General features: G+C 49.7%; 9 protein-coding genes across 9 annotated transcripts; 4 read left to right on the forward strand and 5 right to left on the reverse strand.

The window, feature by feature from the left end:
• Positions 1-272: 272 nt before the first annotated feature.
• On the reverse strand, positions 273-1131 carry EI90DRAFT_528661 (uncharacterized protein). Its single transcript, XM_039067738.1, has 3 exons — positions 1098-1131; positions 606-1029; positions 273-541 (listed from the first exon to the last, which is right to left on the reverse strand). The coding sequence occupies exons 2-3, from the start codon at positions 903-905 to the stop codon at positions 386-388; spliced, it is 456 nt and encodes a 151-aa protein (XP_038917996.1). The 5' UTR covers positions 906-1029; positions 1098-1131; the 3' UTR covers positions 273-385.
• A 158-nt stretch (positions 1132-1289) lies between these two features.
• On the reverse strand, positions 1290-4108 carry EI90DRAFT_2915583 (pre-mRNA splicing factor component-domain-containing protein; the record flags this gene model as incomplete). The annotated part of the gene is made up of 7 exons (XM_039054550.1): positions 1290-2641; positions 2698-3160; positions 3222-3255; positions 3315-3462; positions 3520-3799; positions 3854-3956; positions 4017-4108. 7 exons carry the CDS (start codon positions 4106-4108, stop codon positions 1290-1292), a joined length of 2472 nt encoding a protein of 823 aa, XP_038917997.1.
• Positions 4109-4305: 197 nt separating this feature from the next.
• On the forward strand, positions 4306-5461 carry EI90DRAFT_3051590 (Gar1/Naf1 RNA binding region-domain-containing protein). The gene is made up of 6 exons (XM_039059861.1): positions 4306-4330; positions 4386-4439; positions 4499-4780; positions 4837-4842; positions 4895-5086; positions 5140-5461. Exons 3-6 carry the CDS (start codon positions 4501-4503, stop codon positions 5223-5225), a joined length of 564 nt encoding a protein of 187 aa, XP_038917998.1. The 5' UTR covers positions 4306-4330; positions 4386-4439; positions 4499-4500; the 3' UTR covers positions 5226-5461.
• Positions 5462-5836: 375 nt separating this feature from the next.
• On the forward strand, positions 5837-6836 carry EI90DRAFT_3153571 (uncharacterized protein). The gene is made up of 3 exons (XM_039065870.1): positions 5837-5920; positions 5997-6113; positions 6168-6836. The coding sequence occupies exons 1-3, from the start codon at positions 5854-5856 to the stop codon at positions 6716-6718; spliced, it is 735 nt and encodes a 244-aa protein (XP_038917999.1). The 5' UTR covers positions 5837-5853; the 3' UTR covers positions 6719-6836.
• Positions 6790-10556, reverse strand: EI90DRAFT_3280332 (Utp21-domain-containing protein; the record flags this gene model as incomplete). Its single annotated transcript, XM_039066755.1, has 14 exons — positions 10264-10556; positions 10112-10212; positions 9939-10059; positions 9757-9886; positions 9458-9702; positions 9223-9401; positions 8982-9168; positions 8342-8928; positions 8100-8291; positions 7863-8050; positions 7683-7804; positions 7482-7627; positions 7210-7423; positions 6790-7154 (listed from the first exon to the last, which is right to left on the reverse strand). The coding sequence occupies exons 1-14, from the start codon at positions 10502-10504 to the stop codon at positions 6790-6792; spliced, it is 3018 nt and encodes a 1005-aa protein (XP_038918000.1). The 5' UTR covers positions 10505-10556.
• Positions 10557-10892: 336 nt separating this feature from the next.
• On the reverse strand, positions 10893-12250 carry EI90DRAFT_3051598 (uncharacterized protein). Its single transcript, XM_039059862.1, has 6 exons — positions 12228-12250; positions 11878-12163; positions 11780-11822; positions 11646-11723; positions 11333-11591; positions 10893-11272 (listed from the first exon to the last, which is right to left on the reverse strand). Exons 2-6 carry the CDS (start codon positions 12049-12051, stop codon positions 11017-11019), a joined length of 810 nt encoding a protein of 269 aa, XP_038918001.1. The 5' UTR covers positions 12052-12163; positions 12228-12250; the 3' UTR covers positions 10893-11016.
• Positions 12251-12648: 398 nt separating this feature from the next.
• EI90DRAFT_2915835 (glutamine synthetase/guanido kinase) lies at positions 12649-14774 on the forward strand (the record flags this gene model as incomplete). Its single annotated transcript, XM_039054564.1, has 12 exons — positions 12649-12727; positions 12857-12885; positions 12942-13000; positions 13058-13322; positions 13378-13393; positions 13446-13505; positions 13557-13655; positions 13705-13742; positions 13796-14096; positions 14150-14160; positions 14221-14286; positions 14340-14774. The coding sequence occupies 12 exons, from the start codon at positions 12649-12651 to the stop codon at positions 14772-14774; spliced, it is 1458 nt and encodes a 485-aa protein (XP_038918002.1).
• A 29-nt stretch (positions 14775-14803) lies between these two features.
• On the reverse strand, positions 14804-15663 carry EI90DRAFT_3051607 (ribosomal L27 protein-domain-containing protein). The gene is made up of 5 exons (XM_039059863.1): positions 15533-15663; positions 15500-15502; positions 15359-15475; positions 15235-15302; positions 14804-15177 (listed from the first exon to the last, which is right to left on the reverse strand). Exons 1-5 carry the CDS (start codon positions 15606-15608, stop codon positions 14962-14964), a joined length of 480 nt encoding a protein of 159 aa, XP_038918003.1. The 5' UTR covers positions 15609-15663; the 3' UTR covers positions 14804-14961.
• Positions 15611-16900, forward strand: EI90DRAFT_2994179 (Skp1 family, dimerization domain-containing protein). Its single transcript, XM_039056159.1, has 6 exons — positions 15611-15908; positions 15968-16029; positions 16089-16270; positions 16349-16451; positions 16519-16552; positions 16618-16900. The coding sequence occupies exons 1-6, from the start codon at positions 15818-15820 to the stop codon at positions 16623-16625; spliced, it is 480 nt and encodes a 159-aa protein (XP_038918004.1). The 5' UTR covers positions 15611-15817; the 3' UTR covers positions 16626-16900.
• Positions 16901-19865: the final 2965 nt, after the last annotated feature.

Below are 19865 nucleotides of genomic sequence, written 5' to 3' on the forward strand. Positions count from 1 at the left end.
TGAAGTTTCCTTCGCTCCCTCGACAGGATCTGAGAACGACGGGCTTGTTGGCGGCGGCGACATAATCGAAAGCTTCTCCACCGCTTCTCGTGGAGGCGAGATACCACGAGCGTTGGACCCTGCAGACGGCGGATAGGTAGCCTCCATCACCCCTCCCATGGTATTTGACAGTGGACTGCGTCGGAAAGGGATGTAAGACTTTACGGGTGTCGTGATGTTACTAGTGTTGATCACGGTGGATGATGATGATGAGGTGGAAGAAGAAGCGATACTGCTAAAGCTACCTCTGCGAGGGTTCGGTACGACAATAGGTGGCACGCGTGAGCGTGGTACCCGTGCAGGCTCAGGCTGAGTAATGGCCTCCGACACAGGACCACGTTTTCCCTCAGAAGCGGAAAGGGATGAATAGCAAGCGACGATGAATCGGTTGCAACGGACTGCGGATTTTCATAGATTGTCGTCTGAGTGCTACTGCTGGTTGATTTGAACGTGTTGCTGGGAAGGAGAGGTATCGAGTCGTCTCTTCGACATCCTTGTCAAGCTGAAATGCGACCATTAACCTATCTTGCTCAACTGTGAGTCAAGGGTGATAGGGAGTCACTCACCACGCCACGTCGAACAACAAACAACCAAGCCACAACAATGACCACCAAGAGGGCGACCCCACATAGAACACCCACAGCCAGCGCACCAAACTGGTAGGCTACAGATTTGTCCTGATCTCCAGAAGGTGACGAATCGGTTGCCACCGACAGCTTCGAAGCCCATCCTGTGGCCGTCCTAGAAACTAACCGACGCGGTTGGCCTCGCTGCCAGTGGAAGGGTATGTCGGGGAGAGTGGACGCTAATTTGACAATCCATCGACGGGATTGCGAGAAACTCAGAGTGTTGGGAAGAGCGGGCATCGTTTCTGTGGATTGATCCGGAAAGGGGGAGGGGAGTGATAATTACTTGTTAAAAGGAAAGCAGATGGAAACGAGTGGAATGGACGCAGGTTGGAAGCAAAGTCCACACCTGTGTGCGCGACAACTAGAAGGGGAGACGAGGAAGGAAGCTTGAGGAGAGAAAAGATCCTGTGCAAGGGACACATTTCTTACATAACTCAACACATTTGCGGACAGGGTCCGCTTCAAGACACATTAGATGGAAGCCAAGCCTAATTAGGTAACCCCTCCATAATTAGCATGTTGTCAGATAAATTACGCCGAGGCACCGCCATTGAATTAAATCGGAACGAAATTCCGCCGTCCGGGGTTGGAACACGTGAAGCGACGGCACGTTAATATTAATCAGGCCGCCGACAACGCCACCTCGTTCACCTCCTCGAGACTCATCATCAAAGCCTCCTGCTTGGCCTCCACTCTCGTACCAATCTCCCTCTTCTCCTCATCTAACTCCTTGAACCTAAGCTGCAACATTCTTCCTCTTATTTCCAACTGTGCAACTTCTTCCTTCAACGTCTCGACACGCCTAGGGCCCACCGCTTGCTCGTTCATGTTCAAACGCGAGAAGCTCTCAAAGTCCACCGACACCTTTTGTAGCTCCGCGAATGCTTCAGACACCCTCTTCGAAAGCACATCTGAGCGAGCTCGGTACCCTCCCAGCAACTTCCCTAATTTCTTCTCCAGCTTGGACGCCTTGGTGGCATTCGTAGTCATCTCGTCGCGTTCCTCTTCAAGTAAAACCGCAAGCCCGGCGACCCTGGCTTCAGTCGTCAGCTCATTTGGCTCAATCCAAACACGTCTCTGAGCGTCGTATGACAACCTGGAACGAATCTTCGCCCATCCATATGCGTCAAGATCAACATCTTCCTCCTTTACGATAAGGTTGATCCCCTGCTTGATCTGCTCCGCATTCGCATCAGGGAACCCAAGCGTCTTCGCCAATTCCGTGTGGATCGCCGAACGAGCAACCGTCATAGCATCATCTTCTGGATGCGCATAAGAAGATTGGGTACCACCAGGATGAGCTGTACCAGGTATCGGATGGGCAATCGAATCATGCTCCATGAGGTTCACGAACTCAACATCGATCATTTGCTGTACAGGGTCCCTCTCCTCATTGGCGGCAGTGACTCGGTCCAAAAGATCTGTGACATCCACATTTGCAGGCCGGGGCAACGACTGTTGCACAACTAAGCTCCTTCTCGCCAGTGCCATGCGCGCCTCTTCCTCCTGTTGACGCTTCATCTTCGCATCCCGCTCGGCTGCATCTTCCTCAGTCAACACCTGCCCCTCTCCCCCCGCCTCCAGGCCCTCATCCTCAGGCATCTCTATTTCAAAGTCATTCAATGGCTTTGGTAACGAAGCGAAACCGAGTCTCAGCGTTCGCTTAGCATCGATAAATCCATCAGGACCATCTTCTGTGTTGATGCTAAGACGGTCGCGCATCGGTGTGGCGCCAACTGTCGTACCGGTTTCGCTTTGGGGTGTTTGAGACGGGTCATATGGGCCGCCGCGCTGGCGAAGGGGTGTGGCAAGGGGATTAGGGGTAAAAGCAACAGAATGGCGGGGCGTAGCACCTTCAAAGCCTGTTCCACCATCGATAGGCGTATGGAGGGGAGTGTTTTCGTGACCCAGTAACGGAGTCTGAGCTGTAACCATGTTTCGAAGATTACGTGCTTCAACCATAACAGTATCCGCTGTGATTCCATGTTAATGATCATGAATAGAAAACCAAAATGGTCAATGTACCTACCTTGAGGTGCTGTTCTCGGTGTACGAGCCATCTTCGCTCGGTCGAACCCTTCGTAATCTCCGAGCAGCCGTCCACTGGCCTGCGCTGCTTCACTTTCCGAGCTCAACAACGCCCTTGCATTCTCTCCCGCTTGCCCAATCTTCACAATCTCCTCCAATTCTGTCTCACCTACTTGCGCAGCAGGTAACTCCAACTTCCGTCGTTTACTAATCTGTTCCGCCTCCTTTAGCCGTTGAATCTGTGCGTCACGCGCGGCAACGAATTTTGTTTGGTGCTCGCCATCCTTGGGAGCGTTCTTCCGTGCGCGTTTCTTGGCTTCTGCGGCCTCTTCCTCAGGTTTCCGTTTATTTTCGAGGCGACGAAGACTTTGACCGATGGGGGCAGTTTGGGCACGAGCATCCTCTTCCGATACGTCGTAGAATCCAGGGGCAGGTTTTTTCTCGAAGGGTATATCAGTGTTGTACTGCGGGAGGGTCAGGTCGCTGTCAGAAATAATGAAATGGGCTCAAAAATGTTAGGCTCACATCCATGCCCCTCTTCTTAGTTTTGTAACGCATACTGTGAAAAAATTCTGCATCAATGTCAAGTAATAAAAGGATAGGCATTGAATGACAAACATGATACCAGCAGCTTTCAATTCTCGCTTCTTTTGCAACACTGCTAGCCGCCGAGCCTCCTCAAGCTGACGCTCTCTTGCCTTCCGCTTAGCCTTCTTTCCCTGTGTGTTGGCAAGGCGTGCACGGGCCTCCGAAAGCATTTCCTTCTCTAAAGAAGCCAGCGTCGGTCATGCAGCGCACGCTGCTAAAATAATGCCCAACTTACCATCTTCGTCCATGTCGATAGGATCGGGTCGAGCAGGTTTCGTTTCCGGGTCGGGATCAATTTCTCCTGGTCGTAACTTTCGAATATCATCGGCGCTAGGCCCTGCTTCGGCCCCTGGACCACCCAATCCTAATTCTTCATTCTCCTTCGCCTCTGCATCATCTAGGAGCTTCTGATATCGTTCCAAGCATTGAGTTGCTGTTCTGCCTACTATCGGTGCTATTGTCCTCCACTGTGTAGGCATCAGCTTTGCAAGATGAAGAAGTTTCTCATCCTCCGTCTTTACATATTATGTGTGAGCGCATACTTGTGCTTACAGGAATAGCACACGTACCTTTGACCATTCGGTCTTCTTGATTGACGGGTCCAGCCACTCATACCACCGAGCTTTGCATTGTTTTGGCGTTTTCCGGACAAGGAGGGAAGATATACGCGCCCTGTTAATCCCAAATAAAAGTCAGAATAGCGGATGGAAAAGTTGGAAATTTGGCGTTTACCATTGGTTCTTGCCGTACTTGGCGATGGCAGCTTTTAGCACTTCATCCTCAGTATTCTTCCACACACCACCCTTCACAAGAATCCGAACCATGGTTACAATGCGATCGCCTCCAACAAAGAGTGGTATTAACGGAGATGTTAGAAGACTGGCGATGGGGTAAGTCAACAACACAAGTCAATCATGAATAATGCCACAGTTGTCTGGCAAACGCCGACTGAATTGGGTGGGTTTTCGACTTCGCGCATCTGAGAAAGATATCGACCGCGTCAAGAATGAGCAGAGGAGGATTCTACGGTGGAGCACGTGGTACCGGTGTGTCCAGACACGCCTACTTCTACTTCTCTATTTCATTAAATTGCTCGGACAGGTCGAGGAGGCGGCAGGCCAAGGGTCGACGCCGGCCCTCCTGAAAATGTTTTAGGTTTGGAATCAATCCTAAAAAGTAGTTCATTGGGAATCACAGAGAATGTATCTTCATAGAAATGGGCACATTTGTCCACGCGGTTGAAGGCGAAATGGTCTGCGCATCTGTCATGCCAAACAAAGTCCCCTACTTCAACGCTCCCATTTACCTTGCGAACAAATCTACCATAGGGAAAGTCGATGAGATCCTTGGTCCGATTAACGAGGTCTACTTCTCCGTAAAAGTCAATCAAGGAATACTGGCGACTAGCTTCAATAAAGGCGACAAGGTCTACATCGGTGATGACAAGCTGCTGCCGTTAGAGAGATTCTTACCCAAACCGAAAACAGCTGGAGGAGGTGAGATTATTTTCTCGTATCATTGAACCCTTTTTTTTCTGACTAAACTCATACAGTTCAAAGTCTGTACTTGGCTTTTCTCTCACTGAATGAATGACCCATTGTTCTCCACAGAGCGGAGGGGTGCTGCTGGGGGGCCGCGAGGTGGGCGCGGTGGACGTGGTGGACGCGGTGGGTTTGGCGGACGTGGAGGGTTCAGCGGACGTGGTGGATCTGGCGGACGTGGTGGATCCGGTGGACGTGGTGGATCCGGTGGACGTGGTGGGTTCGGTGAACGGGGTGGATTCCGAGGGGGTGCTGGTAGAGGTCAGTTTTCCCCAAGACATTTACAATGTGAAATTTCTGATAGGAACGTAAAGGGATGGCTCGTGGTGGCTCTGCTGGGTCAAGGGGCTTTTCTGGAGGAAGAGGGGGCAGCTTCAGGGGTGGTGGCAGAGGATATTAGCTACTACCGTTGTCAAACGCAATATCATTCATACCCACCTTACAGTAAATGAAGCCTCCCGTGCCTAATTACCTGTACAGCGTGATAGCCTCAATGGTTGCGTATGAATTTTTGGAGCTCTGATCCCTCAAACTCTTGTCTGAGACTGAGGCATGAGTTCTTGGTGGAACCCCAGTAGTTTTCGCGATATGTTCGTATTTGGGGTTTGTGATGGGGTCACTTGTATTTTTTTGGTGGAAACGGCCTGTACTTTCGCGATACAGCAATGTCCGGTAGCTAGGATGGTGTAGAGTTGGAGCCTTGGGACTCATTACCACTGCAGGGGAATGCATTCCTGCATTCATCAGCCGGGCGCTGAGTGTATACCCACTAAAACTCCGGTGCTGTTCAGCCAATCGTCACTGATATTTCTGTGGCACGCTATTGAATATCAAAGACCATGGCTACTGGAGATTTTTATATCTAGAACCAGAAGCGCTTGTCGCTTAAATGTCACTTAGTTTCATGCACATGACATCAACTACTGACTCTGCGTCCGTGCATGACAAGTGCTTTGGGTTTGCCTTATCTCCTATCGTGCTGCAGGAGAAGTCGCAAGGATTTTGAAATCAGATAATTTGGTTTCACTATGCAGGAAAAGGCACATGAGAACGCCCAAAGCACCGCCAAGATTGTGACAGGAACAGGAACTGCGAGTAAGCACAACCTCTGCACCCCCACAACTGTGCAAAGCCTAGTACACTCGATCCCTGACATCGTGCTCATTACCAGCGGCCGTTGGCTTCATATCTGGGGGAGTGTATGGGCTATCCGTCCGTGGCATAAACCCAATCCTGACAGCCGCATCCATGGGTTTGAATTTCGGTATCGTTGGTCTGGGATTCTTTTGTAAGTTTGCAAGTCCGTGCGTCACCGATCCCCTTGAAATTAAAGCAACTCCAGGTGTCAGAGAATGGCTAGTGAGCCCGATACTTGTGTCTACCCTGGGTTGGGAAGAGTATGCGCGTCGGGGCCACTCCACTACCTCAGGTCACCTGTCACCGCCGCCTTCTCCTAGCCTCCGTAAAATGAGGACCGAGGGTCTCCTAGATACCGCTCTTGCTGGGGCCTGTACAGGGGCTGCCCTGAACAGCATGCGACGCGGGATCCGAGGGCTTATCCCCGGCGCAGTTACTGTTTCACTGGCTTTCTCGGGCGTCCAATATGTGACAAATAGTCTCCATATTGCGAGACTGCAATATCTCGCCGTCAAAAAGGACGAAACAGCTAATGCTGTCGCGTCTTCTCCAGATGAAATCAGACAATCAGCCCTTAGCACGCCCGCCACACCCCCTTCACCAGCTCCCACATTGACTCAGAGTGTACTTGACAAGCTTAGATCATTTTCACCCGTCAAAAGGCTCACACCCGAGGAATTTGATGCACTGAAGGAGCGTAGAACACAAGATAAGGCAGAAAAGGAAGGCTCACGGCCCGTGAAACCAGAAAGATAATATCGAGGGGAAAGCAGTGAGATTACAGGTTGATGTGTATTTAGGGGGTTATACCAAGCATGTATTCAGATCTAACGGAATTCCCGAACAAAGCCCAGAACGCCCAATGCTTTGCTTGTAAGATCCAACACTCTTTCACTTTCGCTTTTTTGGACTTCCTCGAGCCGTTCGAGGGCGCTCTGCACCAGCTCTGCTTCGGAGTCTCTGCCCTCAGAAAAGCGTTGAACAATGGTGTCTCCGTGGATCCGAATCAAGACGGCTACAAGAGACTGGATAAGCTCGAAATCTCGATGGCTCTCCAGTCGTTTTATAAGGGCGTGAATGAATAACAGAACGGTTGAGTGGGCAGATGAATGTTGCTCCATAGAAAGTGAGCGCACTTCCAGGTCGAGGGTGGCCGGGGAAAGCATCTTGACGTAGGTAAAAAAGGATTCTCCTTCAGCCGCATCGATCAGCCTTGCAACCACCACGTTTGGTGTATTCGCACATACCAGATCGTTCTTGAGCCTCAGCCATAAGTTTTCGAACAAATTCGCTCTCAATAAACAGCTGCTTGTTACGCAGTACTCTCGAATCATCGGAAGGGTTCTCCTTAACGGGTGTTTCCTCGCCAAGGTCGAATTTGTGTTCTACACCAGCCAGTGTGGGAATAAAAAAAGGTGCCCGTTCCGGCGCTTTCGGTGGCTCTTTCGGTTTATTGCGTGCCTAAAACAACATTGCCGGTGAGTTACTGTTGTTGCACCGTCAATGGCAAAGTGCGTACAGTTATGACCTCAAGGTTGAGCAAAGTTTGCCATTTTGAGCGGGGGAGGAGTGTTAAAGTCACGAGCTTCTCTTCGAGCTGATCGGGGGTCGTGTAGACACTGGGCGGGTTGTCTTGCAGCGTGAGCGCCCCTAGTACATCTAGGGCTATGAGGGCATTAGAGCAGGAATCTCCGAACGTAAGACCCGTAAAACGCCTTACTCTTTTCTTCCGCGTTACCTTCAATGGAAGGTAAAGATACGACAGGAACATCCGAGTCACTCGCATCAGACGCTTCCACGAAGGAGTGAAGCGAAATATCCGTGAATTGTGCGCGATTTGTCCTGGTTGAAAGACAACAATGAGTAACCGAGTCAGATGAATTGCAAGCGAGCCTCCAACCATAAGCATACTCCAAGACTATCCACGTGAGCAGACGCGAGGAAGTCTCCGGTAGGAGAGAAGGATACGCTTGTTGCAGGAGAAGGTGTCCTGAACGCATCAATCAATTTCCCGGTCGGGATGTCGAATGTGCGGATCACAGCATCCAGAGATGTGGTAACCAACCATCTCGAATCATGCGAAAATGTCTAATAAGAGAGATGAGTGATCGAAAAATGATCAGATGGACGAGTGTACTATATCGAGTAGCCTCCCTCGAAAACCGCGCAACTCTCGCACAAGCCGTCGAGTTTGTATGTCGACGAGCCGTACAGCCAAGTCGTCACATATCAAAGCAATGAGACCACTGTCAATCTGGAATTCCAGAGAGGTTATGGCTGAGGGTATCCGAAGGACATGCTCCAACTCAGCCGTGTGGAAGTCGAAGAACTGAAGACAACATTAAACCAGTGCAGCATAAACACGTTGCTCTGACGCACATTTAATGTCCCATCTAGGGTTGCAGCGACCAGCACCGTGTTGAGCGCATTCACAGCCAAACCAGTGATGGCCCGCTCTTTATAGAGCTTCTTGTCCACTGGTTCATGATCCTTACGACTGTCCAAAACACTTTCTGTTTTTTCGAGGGGCCCAACATCGAAGGTTCTCCTTCGAATGCCTGATTGCATGTTCCACATTGTAATCTCTCGATCACCGGTGCCAACCAGACCAAAGTTTCCGCAAGGAGTAACCAAGACGGATCGGACAACACTCCCGGCTGAGGAAATACTGTTGTTTTGCACGCTGGATCTTGAGGAGCTGTCCGGGAACACACCGCGACTGTCGACAACCTTTGGACCCATCGTCCAACGACCAAGACGATGATCTTGGACTGACCACGTCCTTGCAAAAGAAGAACCCGATCCTGAAGATCCAGAAACCTCCTGGATGGAGTAAGACGAATGTGCTGTGAGCAGGTCTTCCCAATCTCTTGATCGAGCAGAGGAGAAAGACAGGGAGGTAATAGGGGTCAACTTGAAGTGAGAAAGGGGGATAGAGAGTGAGTTTGACGCCTTCAGTACAGAACCTGCGGATTTCGAGATCAAAGCATTAACGATAACCGGCATCATCAAAGAGTACCTTGTGACAATTCATGACTTGTCGCGTCTCTGACGATGGATAAACACCGCAAGCTGCGATCCCGAGATGCGCTCAGCAGTTTTTTACCATCTGTTCCGAAATATCTAATCAAATGAGGGGGCATCTTATGACCACCTCTGGACCTCAGTAATCTGGGAGGTGCTGAGGGCGAATCAAACAGCCATTCCTACGAGGGAATAAGGACGTTGTTCTATGAAGTAGTCTATCTCGCTAGTTTCACCTTAACTGAGTTGTCGTCTCCAGAAGTCAGCAGTAGAGGCTGGCCTTGGATCCATTCCATCGCAGTTACTGCGCCATCATGGGCCCCCCTCTGTACATGGAGCAGAGATGCATTCGCATTGAGATCCCAAAAAGCAATATGGCCGCTTGTTGAAGCCGTGGCAAGGATAGACTCGCCATCTTCATGTCGGAGTTGATTCGTGAGACCATTCCTAAACCCACCATAGACAACGCACCTGACCGAAAACCGATTGCACTGATTCTTCCTAGATCACCACCGGATCCGTTAAGGCTAGCTCCCATATTCACCGTAAGTAGTCTTTCATCCGCTCTGATGTCATATACGACGACTTCTCCAGAGGCAAAGCCAATTCCGACAATATCGACAGCGGGAGATTGCGTCAGGGTGGTTACGGCGCTGGGCCCCAGCTTACCCAAAAGGGGACGGAATGAAGATGCCTCGAAGCGGAATATACAAGACCTGAAAATCAATTGTATGTGAAGGATGTCCATGATCAACAGACAAACAACTCACGAAGTCGCAATATTCCACAATTGCAACGACCCCTCATTGCTCCCCACCAGGATTTTGTTTAGATAGGTTGCCGGGTGCATCATACAGCTTGCCGAGAAACCTTGGCCAAACTCAATGGTGTTCACAACATCTTAAACAAAGTAAAATAAGTGTTCGCGCCGACATGGAAGAAAGCCCTATACCATTATTCTCTGTGTCCCACACAATGAGGTGCCTTCCATCCTCCGTGAGTGACAGCATCCGAGAGCCAAAGAGCAAAATAGAAGCAAGTCGAGTCGCAAAAGGGTTTGAAAGTTCGGCCACCTAAAATAGTACTGAAGCTTTGCAACATTGGAAACAAGTAGTTACAACGAACCTGCTGTGAGGATTTAAACCTGAATACCTTAGGGCCGGATGCTACCCATATGGCTTGAGTAGTAAGACGAAGGGATGCTATAGGCTCTTCTAGTGTAGGACCTGAAAGACGGTGAGAACAGTAAGCACTACTGCCAAACAAATCTCACTTGCCAGCCAAAAGAAGCTTCATCGCTTCACCGCCCCATAATGCAAAGGAGTTCCCCAGACATGTCAAAATGATGATCTCGGGAGCAGCTGAGGATCCAATAGCTGGCTTCAAATTGATACTGAAGGGAACATGATTGGTGACAAGACCTAGGAGTCGAAATGGAGCAAATAGCCCAGGCGGCGCCGCTTGAGAACGAGCATTTCCAGATTCAAGTCTAGCCCTCTTCTCTCCATGCAAGACCATCACGGGAGTGCCCAATGCAAAGTCCCAGTCTTGAGAGTTGCAAATTTTGCACTGCCACCCATCCCGACGACATGATTCCCACGGGTGGCTTGGCCAAGTGGGGCCACAACTTCAAACGCCAGAAGAGCTGTTATCTTCGCTAATGCTCAGTCTGTATTTCAATACATCCTGTGAATGGATAGAATGTGGCCCCTATGCATGTACGAGAACTCTCACTATGACGTCTGAACACCAGCAGAGCGTCAGGGACGTGATGAACTCAGTATCGTTGAGATCGGCTATTCGAGTCTATGACTTCAGCAAAATCTTGGGCCCGAGGTGCCCCGGTTGAAGCTGGGGGAATCATTGCGCGGATCCTTAGGCGCCAGCGTGGCAACAGCTCTCCTTCCTTGGGGTCATCAGTTCAGCTATTCTTCTCATGCGTAACTAACGATAACAATGAGGGAACAAGGAATTCCTACCCGCGATCTCGCTGCACCCTTGACCGCTGGTATGGCGCCATACGATAGTGATCAACGCTGATGTTCCAACAACTTCTTCCTCAGCTCGACGACACCCCCGCCATCACTTCCAACACCACAGACTGCCATCCAGTTCGTACCTAAGGTGGAATGTTCGGATATGGCATTAACCTTGAGAATACTCGACGTTGTATCCCTCCATATCTCTGTGGAATCTCTGCGGCCATCCGTCCCCTTCGAGAACCTATATTTGGATAGAACTCCACCTAAGGTCACAGCAGTCACCACATCCGTAGACTCAAAGGCTCTGATCGAGAGAGAGGCTTAGTATGTCTTCGCAGCGAACCTGGTACGGTACCGCACTCACACCCCGACAACAGGGCCAGAAGCAATGGAAAGCGTCAGTGATGCCCCTTTTCTCTTTAATCCTTCCCAGTGACGGCGCCGTTTTGTCTTTGCATTGATAGACGAGGAGTCCTTTGGTATTTCTCCGCCAAACCCGAGCCACAAGCGACCATCGGCTGTCCCGACCGCCAGTACACCACTGGATGATATGGCCATGCTCAGAATGAATGGCGGTGACATGGAAACGTGGGGATCGTTTGTTTCGCGTGGAGGCAATGACCCTATCATACGAGTGCTCTATTGCAGAAGTCCTGGATTTTGGAATTATTTCTTACCAAAATCAAAGCTCGCAATTGCTGAGCAAGTGGTTCGATCATGATGATTCAGGCATAGATCATATCCACCGGACACAACTACGCAACATAACATCAGAAACTAGATGAGAATCTGGAGGACGGCGGAAACTTACATTCACGCGGCCTGTTGGGAATAAATAATACTGACCCCGCGATCTGCGAGAACGGAGATCAGTCCATGTAGAAGAGGAATACACACTGTTCTGCCCACGTTTTGGTGGCGGCGTTTCATTAAAGACACTGATCCGGTTCCAGCGTCGACGACCCCAATGTTCCCGCTATCAGTTGTGAACGCGATGTGGGAGGATGACCATGCAATCTGAAATGTGTCGTTGGCGGAACAATTTAGAGGACTCCTCGATGTGAAAAGGAAGCCAAACTTCATTTAGAACATCGTCGCTATCATTGAGATGCGGCGACAGATCGAATCTCTTGGTGGCATGAGATTGATTCAAGACTAAGATAGCCGTGTTCGAGTTAAGCTCAAATATGTATATCTATCCCGCACAATGTGGATCGTCCCTATTACTCAGTGACATATATAAGTTTGTGCAAACAAACCTGGAGCCCAGATGCGACCGCAATGGGAGACGAAGACTCATCCCCTCCCGTGCTGCAGAGTGCTACAGAGCTAATTTCTCCCCCCAATCCTCGGATAGCCCTCTGAGCCTTCACACTGGGAAGTTGATATAATCTGCAGGAACCATCCTCTGAAACGTTGCAATTCAAGCTCGGAAACACATCTTTTTGTTGGGTTTAGCTCACCGGATCCAATTACAAGGAGGCCAGAGGGTGAAAGAGTGCAACACGACACAGGACTTGGCACCTTTATGGTCTCATGCAGCCCGCATCCTGTGTTTTCTGCCATAGGTAAGATCGTTTCCGGCGACGGAATTGAACAACTAGAGCAACTGAACCCAGTCTAATTCCCACGCTCCTCACTTCGACATCTCCTCTCACCTTTCGCTTCTTGAACATGGCGATGGCTGCTAAAGGTGCACCAAAGAGCGTGCAAGAATTGGAACTCATACTATCTGGGGACAACAAAGTCAAAGTTGCGGGTCAGTTTAGTGCCTGTAACATATGCCTGAGATCAGTATAACGACTAGAGTGCGCATTCAGGTCTAGATGGTACGCCGTATGCTGGCTGCAAGGCGTCATGGGGGGGTGACCAGTGTGCCGATTTGTAGTGGATGGCGTGCTGCGTGGGAAATTCATAGTAAGCCTCCATAAAGGGGTTTCCTGAACGCCTCAAACATATAAAATGCATCAAAGTCGAAGTCGAAATTCCTTAGTGTAGCAAAAGATGGCTTTGGGTTCTGTAGCGTTATATTGTGCGCGATCTATTATAAATTATTCAACTTCTCGGCTGACTCGTGCTCTACCTACAGTGGATGGGACATACATGACACGGTTTACCCAAAGGAATTGCTGATTTCGAACAGGAACAATGGGTATAGGGACTTACTTGCCGCAATCGACCTCTCCACGTACCGCCGAATTCCCTGGGAAAACGATGTGCCATTCTTTCTCCTTTACTTTCTCGACCCGGAAACCAAGAAGCCCATCTCTGTTGATCCTCGAGGAACGCTCCGGAAGGCTGTCTCTCAAGTGGAAGCGAAAGGCTGGCAATGCATTTCGGGTATAGAATTCGAGGTGAAGTCTAAGAGATTTCTGCTAGGCCTTCGTGTCTGTTGACTGGTTTCACCAGTATTTTCAATTCCAAGGTCCATACATTTTTGGATCTCGCATTGCACGGCCCTTATTACAGTTACCTAGAGACCCCTTACTCCGTGGTGGAGAAGAAATACGTTGATCTTAAACCGCTGACACCTGGAAGTGAGTCCAGCCCGGAACTCTTCCGGTCGGCGAATTGATTTCAGTCCCCAGTGCATGGTTATTCACTTCTGCGACCATCACTGAACAATGAGTATTTCCACGATCTTTTCGATGTGAGCCTGAAGATGGGAGTCGATATCGAGGGTCACCGTAAGCAGTTTTTACGTTCATGCTGTTCGATTCTGAAATCCCACCGCAGATACCGAGACTGGGCCAGGCGTCTTTGAGACAGCTTTGGTTAGGGATGCGCCTCGCAACTGTTTCCCCCCAGTAACCATTCATTTTCATAGGCGTATACCACCGCTCTTCGCGTGGCGGACAACGCCACACTGTTCAAACTCATAGCCAAGAGTATAGGAATTCGGAGGAACATTCTACCTAGCTTCATGGCTAAGCCATGGGCCAATCTTCCAGGTTGTAGCGGACATATTCATGTGTCCCTGAAGGATACGTCGGGAAAGAATGTTTTTTCTCTTTCTCCTGACGAAATCAAGCAGGGCGGACGCAAAGACGCACGGTATGAAGATGTACAGTTCATTAGCCAGGAAGGAGAGTGGTTTATTTCCGGGCTTCTGGATGGATTGCCTCATGGTGAATGGTCGTATTACATTGCTTCTATGCAAAAGCTAAGCGCACATTCACAGTTGTCCCACTAGTGAGTTAAGCTAGGTCAGTGGCATTTGCAGCCGTGCCCGATTGACGCCTACTCGCCCAGCTTGTACCCACTATTAACGGCTACAAACGACTCGCAGGAGGAGAGGCATTCTGGGCTCCAAACAAGGTTTAGTCTTGACACTCCTGGGCCGTTGCTTGGGACTAATAAGTTAGACGCAGTTGACATATGGTTACGATTCTCGTGCAGCCTCCATACGTGTTATATCTCCGCCGTCATGCTCGCCCAGTGCAACTCGCCTAGAAATTCGCATTCCCGGCGCAGATGTCCAGCCCCACTATGCACTATCTGCTATATTTCTGCTGGGCCTCCGCGGAATTAACAAGAAGCTCGTGTTGCCGTTCCCACCGGTATCACAGCAGCAGGCACAAGGCGACGAGGCACAAGTCGTCAAATTACCCACCAGCCTGAAAGATGCAACGGAAAAAATGATGCAGCCGGGTAGCATTGCACGTGAGATCCTTGGTAATGAATTTGTTGATCACTTTGGCGGAACTCGACTTCACGAGGTAAATGTCTGGGACTCGGCAGTCACCAACTGGGAACGTGAGTTTCATCTCCAGATTCTCGGATTCAAGGTGTTGATAGTGTTTTGACCCCTGTTTCATTTCCGCTTTTCGGTAGTGGAAAGATACCTTGAGCTCGCCTGATGAGTTGCGCAGCTGGACAAATCGCATTACCTTTGTGTACAGATTTGTAGAAATAAGACATTAGACATTTGAATATGGCCTCGTGAAGAAGGTTCAAATTGAAAAAATCCCAAAGTCATGAGCTAGCTCTGGCTTATCGAGAATCAAGGTTCACTATTTCGTTCTTCATCAAGTCCACCAGTCCAAAGTAGCGACTTCGACCACGAGTGGCCTCGTCCCGTGGGAGCTTTTCTCCTCGTTCTGTTGAGATGCCCACATACCGGCGGGTTTTCCTCCCTTGTTTTATCCGATAGAAACGAACGAAACCCGGAATCTCGGCGTGTAGAGTGTGGTCACGACCCATGTAAACCTAGGATTACGTATCAATTCGCCAAAAAAAACTGGTTGAAACATGACGGTAGCTCACATGCTGTCCGGGATGAAATTGAGTGCCGCGCTGGCGGATAATGATATCTCCAGGTTGTGCCGCTTGGTCTACGTAAGGCTCCGTCAACTCAAGTGCTCCCACCAACCACCAAAGACCCGCTAACCAGAGAAGAGCTTCAAACCCAAACGTTGCCCTGGAGAGCCACCATGATTCGAAGCACTCCCGCCACCTCGCTTTGTTGAATGACGAACTTGATCGAGAATGCCCGACTCGAGGATGCCTGTGAAACTTCCACATGTAGACAAGACTCATAAAATAAATCAAATGAACTTACAAGTTGTTCTATTGTTCCATAGGAGTTGCGGTCTTTGCGCCAGCAGAAATCCGCTTCTTGCCAGAACGTTCATTGGCATTTTGGGACAAGTGGCCCAACATCAACGTTCCCGCGGGAAGAATTAAGGAGGATGCCGAAAGTGCACTCCTCAATTCTCTCCAACTGCCCCTCCCTATAAGTAGTAGGCGTTGCCACTCAGATCGCGGAGCCTGTCTCGACTGTCCATTCTGCCTCTCGACAGTTCTTTGTTCTCACTACATCAAACTCGATTCTATACCATTAATAAGCATGCCTACGCTCATCACATCCGATAACGAGAGTTTCGCAGTCGACAAGGACGTGGCAGAACGGAGCGTCCTGATAAAAAACATGCTTGAGGGTGGGTGTCGTGGTGTCCTTGAGGGGTCGATTTGTTCAACGCTCCTCATTATCACTTAGATGTTGGCGAGAATGACCATCCGATCCCATTACCAAATGTTTCAGCCAGCGTCTTGAAAAAGGCGTGCTAAATTTGACGTGGTCTACAGCTAGATCTAATACTCCCTCTCCCTTAACCTAGGTTTTGGAGTACTGTGAGCACCACAGAGGGGAGCCGATCCCAACTGCGGACACAGACAACGATGATACACGCAAGCGTACGACCGATATTGGGGAGTGGGACCAGAAGTTCATTGCGGTCGACCAGGAAATGCTATTTGAAATCATCTTGGCCGCCAACTATCTTGACATCAAGCCTTTACTGTGCGTATTCGACCATGATGATTTACGGTTCGGTTCCGCACACTGCTGACGCCCAAACCACATTTCCCCCCCTCACAGTGATGTTGGTTGCAAAACAGTCGCCAATATGATCAAAGGAAAAACTCCGGAGGAGATCCGTAAACTTTTCAACATCGTTAATGATTTCACTCCTGAGGAGGAGGTGCGCGTGTTTGTTTCCCCCTCACCAAAATCAGCCCACTGACTGCCGTGTTGCGTCCATTTCTCAGGCCCAAATCAAAAAGGAGAATGAATGGGCTGAGGGTGCGTTAACGATCCGCATCGCTGCAACTCGTTGTTTCGCGCCACTAACTCTGCTTACCTTGTAGACCGCTGAAACGTTGCTTCTAGTCTTTTCTCTCTGTTTGTTGCTTCGGTTCCTCTCTTTGTCTCTATATCTCTTACCCTACGAACTCCCCATCTTGTGGGTCGATCATAACAGAGTTACATTTTGCATTGCGACACTGCCGTCCATGACGCCGGCTGCGTCATAGGCGCCGGGTCATGCTATCGATTGAACTGATTTGTGCGAGCTTGAGATAGTCGCTTTCCCAGCCTTCTGGAGCTTCGGCTTTGCGCTGAGCCTGCGTTCGTGTGCACCGTGTTGCCGTGATGGATCCTGTCAGGTCTAGGTTGCAAGGGATGTCGAAGATAGCAGCGGGGATGGGACCACAATACATATTATCGTCGGGCGCAGCGATCTATGACGTAAATGCACAACAACAACAATATCGGGGGGAACAATGAATATATCATAGTCAACGGTGGCGTGCAACTTGGACGACATGCGCAACGACACAGGTGCAGTGGGGTTTACGGCACCCAAATTTGAGGCCATGGACCCAAATGAGTAGGCACTGTGTAGGAAGTACGGGACAGTTTTAATTTTTCCCCAGATATAATATAACGAGTCCGATCGAGTCAACAACACTTGCTACTTGAACCATCGTAGCCGCCAGCTTCAGTAATGGAAAGATACAATATCAATGCTGAACGCCAATACTTAGGGAGTACTAAGTAAGGAAGGGCCAAGAATGCAGTGGAAGTTGATGTCATATCATAGCACCTCAATTAACCGCCAGGCCAGTGTCCAAATTAGGTCGCATTCAAGTGGTGGAATTCAGCTATTCGGCAAGAAAAGAACCCTTTCCATGCAAATTTGTTGCCTGTGCCTGCTAGTTAAGGATGGACGGGGGCAGACAATTAAGGGGGCGTTACATGCGAATATGGCTTACAACGTATGAGCATCCCGCCTTTCATAAAAAGCAAATCAAGTGGACAAGCTTCAATCCATCATGCAACCAGGTCATGCAGAATTATACAAGCACCAAAGGCGCTCATCAGGTATCAGTGATAGCATACTAAACAAATAATAGAGGAGTACAAACATTTTTCATGCATATCGGCTTGGGGTACCGTCAAGCTACATCAAGACCATGCAGCCAAAGATCACCATCATTAACCCTACACAAAAAACTTACTGAGGATAAATACTCAACTTCGCCCCGTTCGCCTGCGAAAAATAAATTTGGCTGCCTTGTTCAATTCATACTATCCCTCCCACCCATAGAACTAGCTGCGGAAAGACACTCTACCGCACCGCGCCCTCAAACCCCTCACGATCATACTCTGCTCACTTGCATCCGGCCTCATTGACCCGCCACTCTGCCTTCTCGCACTACTCGCAGTCGCGCCACTCCCTCCGCCACAACCTTTCCCGATAAACACAACAAAAAGGATGATAGTCAGTCGAAATGAACCACCTCGGATTCATCACGGAAATCCAACAGCACAAGGGACTCGATCGATCCGATCATGGGTGGGATTCTCCGTGAATGGTTGATCTTATTCCAATACGGACACACAAGAAGATGATGGTTTCAAAACAGTGATCCACTTTTTATGCTTACGGCATTGAGAGCCTATGGTAAGTATGCTGCATGAAGTGGCGGAGGATGTGAGGAAGGGAAGGGGTAAATCATTAACGCAATGCTAAAGGGCGAGGGGGATACCATACTAGAATAATCCCCGTCGTCTTAGCCCTCGCCGTCAACACGTCGGTCGAACCAGGCACATAATCCCCCGAATATGTCCCCCTCGCATGACTCAGAAAATACGCAGCCAAATCTATAAGTCACCCATACTATTATTTTCCGTTGGTCTGCCACCACCACCTCCGTTGCTCGTAGATGATGAAAATGAAAGTCATAGCGAACTGGAACGGAGCGTGGATGGGGAGGATCTGGTTTATTACCCCGTCGTTATCACATAGCAAAGCGGCTATCCCGATCGGTACACCGTGGCGGGGATCGTCGATGCAAGTTAGGTGTTCACTAGTGTGTGCAGTCGGGTTAGGAGTCCAAGGGGTGTGTCCGTGTATATCGATGGAAGGGAAAAATCGGTTACGAAACATTAAAGTCTGTTTCTGCTCTGCTGTCTCGAACCGCTCTATCTCCCTGCAGCGTTTCCTGGTCCTGTTTTCTCTAAGTCGTGTCTGGGGTCAGGCTTGTCTCCGGTGTTCGTTCGCTTGTTGGCTGCATGGAGGCCTCGAGATGATGAGGAAGAACCAGTTAACGGCAATAGCTAGCTCCAGAGTTTAACGCTCTCTTCGATGAGTGGGGGCACCTCCGAGTACCGTCCGAGTTCCGAAAGAGCATCACATAGATTGTTAAGTGACAAGGTCAAACCCAGTGTGTGTAATCCTGGGTCAATGGCAACGAGCTGGCGGTAGAGTTTGACGCTTTCCTCGATGAATGGGAGTGCCTCCGAGTGCCGTCCGAGATCGGAAAGAGCCAAATATTGATTGGCCTCCAATCTTATATCTATGGCGAATTCTAGCACGCTCGGTGGCCGGGCCCGGACTGGTTAAGTGAAAAGGCTTAGATCTCACAGGAACCAAAGCAACTGGAACGGATGGTGACCTAGGCAGGTAACTCTAGAGAACCAGTATTAGCCCGTATTAGTAGAACTGGAGGATGAGTGGGATTAGGAATGTGGACTAGCAAGGACACTATGAGACATCACACCGAGGCACAGGTCGCGGCGCCGGTGTGGCACAAGTACGCGCGAAGTGCGTCAGTTGAATCGGTGATCGATTAACAAGAAAAATCATACCTCACGCCTGTGACCTAAGTCAGAGGTGAATAGTCGAAGCTAAGGCTTCCATACAGCTGATGTGCAAAAAAATGTCATTGAGTCGCCCCGACTCGGATGCCAGCCATCCGGCAACCAAGGCAGTGCCAGCTTACCACTGAGACATCAGAATTCGGTTTTGAGTATTTCTTCATCCAGCATGATCAGGGGTCTTCGGGGACTGGAGTTAGGAGGGGTACGAGGTAGTAGGTAATAATACGACCATGTTCAAAAGCAGGGCCACGAAATCGGCCAAGTGTGTTCGAGCGGTTTCAAAGCGTTGTTGTTATACGACCATCATCCATCCCTAGAGTATCGGAATCCACAACAAATCCCACTGCACAACTGTCTCGCGAACGGACAGGAAAAGGCGCTGTGTGTGATGTTTACGAGGAGTGCCAGTGCACACAGCTTTCAGAGCTTTTACAATTCGAGCGACTACATG

Source organism: Cantharellus anzutake (assembly GCF_015039405.1).
Source record: "Cantharellus anzutake strain C23 chromosome Unknown EI90scaffold_16, whole genome shotgun sequence".
In the NCBI taxonomy this organism is placed as follows: Eukaryota; Fungi; Basidiomycota; class Agaricomycetes; order Cantharellales; family Hydnaceae; genus Cantharellus; species Cantharellus anzutake.